Source organism: Nanorana parkeri, unplaced genomic scaffold (assembly GCF_000935625.1).
Source record: "Nanorana parkeri isolate BGI_ZX_2015 unplaced genomic scaffold, ASM93562v1 scaffold244, whole genome shotgun sequence".
In the NCBI taxonomy this organism is placed as follows: domain Eukaryota; kingdom Metazoa; phylum Chordata; class Amphibia; order Anura; family Dicroglossidae; genus Nanorana; species Nanorana parkeri.
Window position 1 is genome coordinate 539,371 of NW_017306512.1, and position 6,000 is coordinate 545,370.

At 38.1% G+C, this 6,000-nt stretch overlaps 1 protein-coding gene across 2 annotated transcripts in view; it reads right to left on the reverse strand.

The window, feature by feature from the left end:
- Positions 1-6,000, reverse strand: part of LOC108787159 (sodium-coupled monocarboxylate transporter 1-like) — a 52,289-nt gene that overhangs the window by 36,387 nt on the left and 9,902 nt on the right. For both annotated transcript variants that reach the window (XM_018556634.1, XM_018556633.1), the window contains exons 4-6: positions 5,811-5,878; positions 3,079-3,233; positions 607-747 (exon numbers count right to left, since the gene is read on the reverse strand). In XM_018556634.1, the coding sequence (XP_018412136.1) occupies positions 607-747; positions 3,079-3,233; positions 5,811-5,878 (364 nt within the window). The remainder of the gene's footprint in view (positions 1-606; positions 748-3,078; positions 3,234-5,810; positions 5,879-6,000) is intronic.

Sequence of the window (6,000 nt, forward strand, 5' to 3'; positions counted from 1 at the left end):
CTGTGTGTTGTAAAGAAGCCACCACTCCATGCTCACTCCCGTTATGGACTGTAGTTTAATGTTTAGTTTACTCATTTGTATTGAGATTGTAGTCCATCACAGGAGTGAACTTCGAGTGGTGACTACTGTACAACACACAGAGGGTCCATGGGGAACAAAAGAAACATTTCCGTTAATGATTAAGGTACCGGAATGCATTTTAAAGATTTAACTCCTGAGTTTGGTGTCACTTTAATTGTTTTATTAAAGTAATGCAAATTCTCTACAGCTTGTGGAAAAGAAATAATGCAGCAGGTGTTCCAACAGTCAGACAATGGTTGGAGACCACTGCAGTAAGGTGTTACTGCCCTCCTTGATGTTAGAGCAAAGGCTCTAAATGTGCATTATAAACTATGAAATGTTATATTACCAAACACATGGGTCAAGTTCTTTCCAGAAAATTATTTTATAAACAGGAATAATGCAAATCTCCTGTGATAGTATTATCTTAGACATGGGGACTTTTTTTGCCGTTTTAGTTTTGACAAGAAATATTTCCACATGATAAAGAAATCATATATTTAATCCAAATCTATACTACTGATTTCTAAACCAAATATAACTCACAGTTTCGCTTGTAATCTTGTCTTGCAAGCTATGTAGCGCTGCACTTGAGACTGATTGACACCGTAGATTCCTGTCCACAAAAATGTTCCACCAATGACAATCGTCCAAAATGTGTGTCTGCGCATAGGATTGGGATCAAAACTACGGAAAATAGAGACGATATAACGGTACTAGAGACACATCTGAAAAATATATGATACATGGACAAAACAGGTGTATTCAAGAACGAGCGCAAGTAATAAAGTACTTAGGGCAGTAAACCACAGCAACCAATTGGAATTTACATTCTCGGGGTTATATCAGTACAAGAAAAATTCTGATTGATTGCTGGTTGGATACTACATTTTGCTCCCTGCACTGTTTTATTTAGTAAGCTCAGCAGGTTATGGTGAGGTGGGCAAAACTAACCAAACAGCCATCCACTGAACCAGTGCAAAGCAGAGTAGCACTCTTAAAATAGGTATTCTAAAATAGAAATAAAATACATTAAATAGAAAAAGAAGGTATTCACATGTCTTACTTTCATTACATATCCCCAGAACATGGGGTTTATTTCTTATTTGCATGGCTACAGTGGGTGTAGCTATGTAAATCATGCCTTTATGCCACTTGGCCAACTCTGCAGCCAGAACCAGGTTCTTATTTAGCACAGGACTTTTCGATTCCTTTTTGGTTCTTTCCTTTTGTAACCCTCTGGTTATACTTTCTCATTGGTCCCTAAGCCTTGTTCCATAGAGGACATTAGGGTTTGTTTACTATAGACAAATAGGCTGCCCACTTTGCAATGGAATTTCCCCTTAGATTAGTGAAGGAGGTGAAGCTCTGTTGATTACCATCTTCTTGCTCGTGATTGGGAACTTTCACCACATTCACTAAGCTAAGGAAAAATTCCCTTGGAAAGAGAACAGCCTATTTGCCTTTAGTAGATTAACCCCATGGTTTCCATGCACCGTACTAACATTACCCAACTTGCCTGAAACAGCTGTGCCCAATTTGGTATAAATGGCTATATGATATCAGGCTGTATCTTTGCTATAAACCAGAGGCTTTGGATGTATAGTAGGCCCAGGGGCAACTAGGGGCAAATTAGCATGGCTCCAACTTTGTGTTTTAAAAATGTTCTACTGTGCTTCATTGGATAAGCCCAAAACAGGCCTGTTTGTGACAGTTTTGATAGTAAAATGGCAAGAAAAACTACCATTAATATCAAATAAATATCCACCTAATAAAACATGCTTGCTGGCTGCCAAGAAAACAAACATTTCACAAGTCAGAAATCATTATAACTGCATAAATAGTTATTGACTGGATTTTGAATGTTTGTGTTTTTCATACCTCATTTTTATGTTTACGCATATTTTTATAATTGTGTAAGTAACTACACAGCACAGTAAAACTGTCTAAAACAAAAAGATATTTATATGCCATTACTTGCATCACAAGTCGAGAAAAAAAGGTGTATTATTTTTGATTTGCATCCAGACGTACTGATTTATAACACCAATACAGCTTAATACAGCTTACAGCTTAGCGTCATTTGTTACAAAGTGAATACAGCTGTTGAAGGCTATTTGGGAATTATTAGTGCAGTGCATGAAAACCATTAAAGCAGAACGCTGAGGGGAAAATATTATTAACCCTTACAGTTGGGGTACCCCCACACTGCAAAGGTTAACTGTTAATTTAAGTCTAGGGAGGACAATAACAAAGTTATAGTCACCTGATATTCAGAGCCTGCTCACAAAAACGTGCAACATGATTTATGTGTCTAAAACGCATGCAAAAACCGCACACAAAAACGTGCATCAAAAACGCACGTAGAAACATGCAAAAATGCTGTAGCCTAGGTGTGAACCCAGCCTAAAACAGATTTGCAGCTTCCTGTGTCACCTGCCTCCAAAGATACCAACTCTCCCGGATTTGCCAGGACAGTCCCGCATCTTGGGCCTCTGTCTCGATGATACTGTGTCCTGGGCTGCGTCCCATAATCACAGCATCACCCTTATTTTAGATACTGACCATGGGCAGTAACTCAAAAAAGGATTTTACTTTAGTGAATTGGGGGAGTTGGTACCTGCATATTTAAGCGTTAAGCTGCACCAGAAAGTGGACGTGGTATATTTAACAGACCAAAGGGGACAAAATAAGAAAACATTCTTGTAAGGGTTTATATACACTTTAAGATGGGCATGTGAGAATTATTAAACCACTCAATTGGAGGGTTATTATATGATCAGTGCCTAAACATGAATAATAATACATTGATAAAAAAGTGTGCACTACAAATGCAATTCAGTGCTGGTCTTTTTCTTTACGAAAAAATTCCAACTACCTCTTCCTTTAAAATTACTATTTAGGGCTGTCTACTTTAAATTGTTACTGGATCTGACCAAAATCAGCCAGGTCAACTGATAATCATCTTACATCATGTGTACCTATATGATACTTGGCATACAGTATTAGGATACTTACTCCCAGAAGTTTAGTCTTCCACCATAATAGGAATCATTCAGTATGGTCTGGATCCCACCTTGCACCACCACACCTCTTATAATGACAGCTATGAATCCTGCCAACATAATAACTATCTGGAATGCATCTGTCCAGATTACAGCTTTAAGACCACCCTAAAAAAAAAAGAAAGAGAAACATTACTGTAGCGGTGGGTGTTATAAGAAATTAAAGTAGATACATACCCTAACTAAACAGCATTTGTGTATCATACATAAGTAGTAGCATTTTGTTTTTAGAAAATACAAATTTAGAAAAAAAAATGAACACTAACATTACAAAGAGCAGGCCCTATCCTTATAGAGTCTTTGTTGACATGGTGGCAGGATTGTAATCTTTTGGAATGGGGAACGAATGGTATTATTACATTGGCAGCAGTAGTATAGATAATCCCCTTAAGCTCTAAAATTACAGAATTTATAGTTAGCCTCTTCCCCTTTGCAATGGTCTCTACGTTATTAATAACAACAACTAATGAAACATTCGGCACACCTATATATCCCCAATACTGATAGCCTTTTATGTTCCTTGACATTTGTCTCCTTGTATTTTTATTCACCCACATTTACCTCCTACTTCATGTGGCTTACCTAAACTTGTTTGTACTGCAAGGAATCATTTTTCATTTTTGGTCAATTGATTAAACCAAAGGACTCTTTGCTTACTGACAGAATGTTAATACAATACAGTGATACCAGGACACATATAACAAAAAAACATCAAGACATGAAGATATTTAGGAGGAGACATTTTTATATTTTTTTAAACAGAACTATACATTTTTTTCCATCAAACTATATGGACAGTATAGACTAATTTTCTCCATCATTCATTGAGGGACACAGCTCTGTAGATTCCATACCATGAGTTATACTGACACCTTTAGGAGGATTTGGAGACAAAGTTAAGTGGGCCAGTCAGCTCTAGGCCATAACCCCACATCTACCAAGCGTGCTCAGTTTAGTTTAATGTCCTAAGAAGCTGAGACAGGGAGAGTGATTGCTTCCTAACCGCATGTAATTGTATCACATACAATTAGATGTGATGTGCCAGCTTTTAAAAGCAGCGGCTGACACCCGTTAATTAACTCAAATGGGTGACAACTGTCACTTGTAAATGGCAGATTCGAGATTCCTGCTGCAGGAAATCACAAGTTCCTGATGCAGGAATCCCTAATTGCACTTAAAGATACAGGTGTGAATGTAGCCTACAAGTTTACAAACAAAGTAAACATAAGCGAACGATGCAAGATTCAACAAACTATTTGAGTCAGTGTGCTTATACATTCACATAAAAAAAATACATTAACATATTCAATTGCAGAGAGACAGTATTTAAGTCTGGAGTAATTCTGTTGGTTTATGTCTAAATGTATTGTTAGTATTACAATGTAGGTCTTGCATTCTGACAACTAAAGAAGAACTCCTGGGATTTTTATTTATTAACCCCCTCTACCCCCCACTGCAAGGGTTAAGTGCTCGTTTGTGTGTAGGTGCTAAAATAACAAAGATATATTCACCCGGAGCTCCGAGCCAGACAGCTGTCACAGACCGCTTCAGAGGAGGGGGAGAGATGTTGGAAGGACTGGTCTTAAGCTGGCCATACACCTTACAATTATCTGCAGATTTTCTGTGGTCAGATGAAAAAGGTGCAACAGATTCCTCCATCTACACTTAACTGTGTGGATGGAGTAATCTCCACCTGGGCCAATCTTCCATAACCTTGCTGGTCGGCCCTGCTGGCTTTCAAAACACCTGAACAATGCCGGCATCCAATCAGATTGTTCAGGTATTTTGACAGCCAGTGGGGCCGACTAGCATGATACTGAAGCTTGGCCCAGTGGGAGATTCCACCATCCACACAGTTGAGTGTAGATGGAGGAATTTGTTGCACTTTTTCCATCTGACTATAGAAAATCTGCAGATAATTGTAAGGTGTATGGGCACCTTAAGAAGAAGCCAGCTCGGAACTTTGGGTGAGTATATCTTTGTTTTGTTTTTAATCTAGACACAAACAAGCAGTTAACCGTTACAGTGCGGGGGTAGCCCCACTACAAGAGTTAATAACAAATTTCCTGGCATTCTTCTTTAAATCTTATAATTTTGGTTGCATGTAGAGATCAGTGTAAGATGAAAATAAACAGGTAAACATGAACCTAGAGCTCCATTTGCTGTGTGGAAATTTAGATATGAAATATTCATGGGAAATTCTTGAACACATACAAAAAAGCATACACAAATAAGACATACATTTCCTTTACATATGCATTTAATGTGTTTTAATGAAAACATATATATTCTATAGAGTGGATTGTCATATTTTCTTTGTATAAAATAATTATAGTTACTTTATCTTAGCCAGTGGCGGAACTACCAGGGTCGCAGAGGTCGCGGCCATAGCTGGAAGTATCAACGAAGGTGACATGGGGTCCGGGAGCGGAACGATGGGGACATGAAGGGGGAGATAATGGGGAGATGAAAGAGGGCAATGTTTTTTTTTCTTTCCTTGTCTAAATTTTGTTTAAAAAAAAAAATCGAATGTGTTTCTTCTTGGGGGGGGGGGCCTTCATGGATTCTTGCATGGGGCCCTGAGGTCACTAGTTACGCCACTGATCTTAGCTATATTTCAGTTACATTATAATCATGAAAGGGAGTGACACTAAGTTAATATTCAGACTATGAAAAATAACATACCAGTGAACAGTAGAATGTGCACACTAATCCAGTTGAAATCATTGCTCCCCAAAGGTTAAAACCTGAAACTGAAATAAAAAATAAAAAAATATTAGAATTAATATTGCAGCCTCTCTCCCCCTCTGCTCTGGTGGTATGTCTCTAGGCATCCTCATGTCTAATGCACTGTGTTAGACATGATGATTCACGG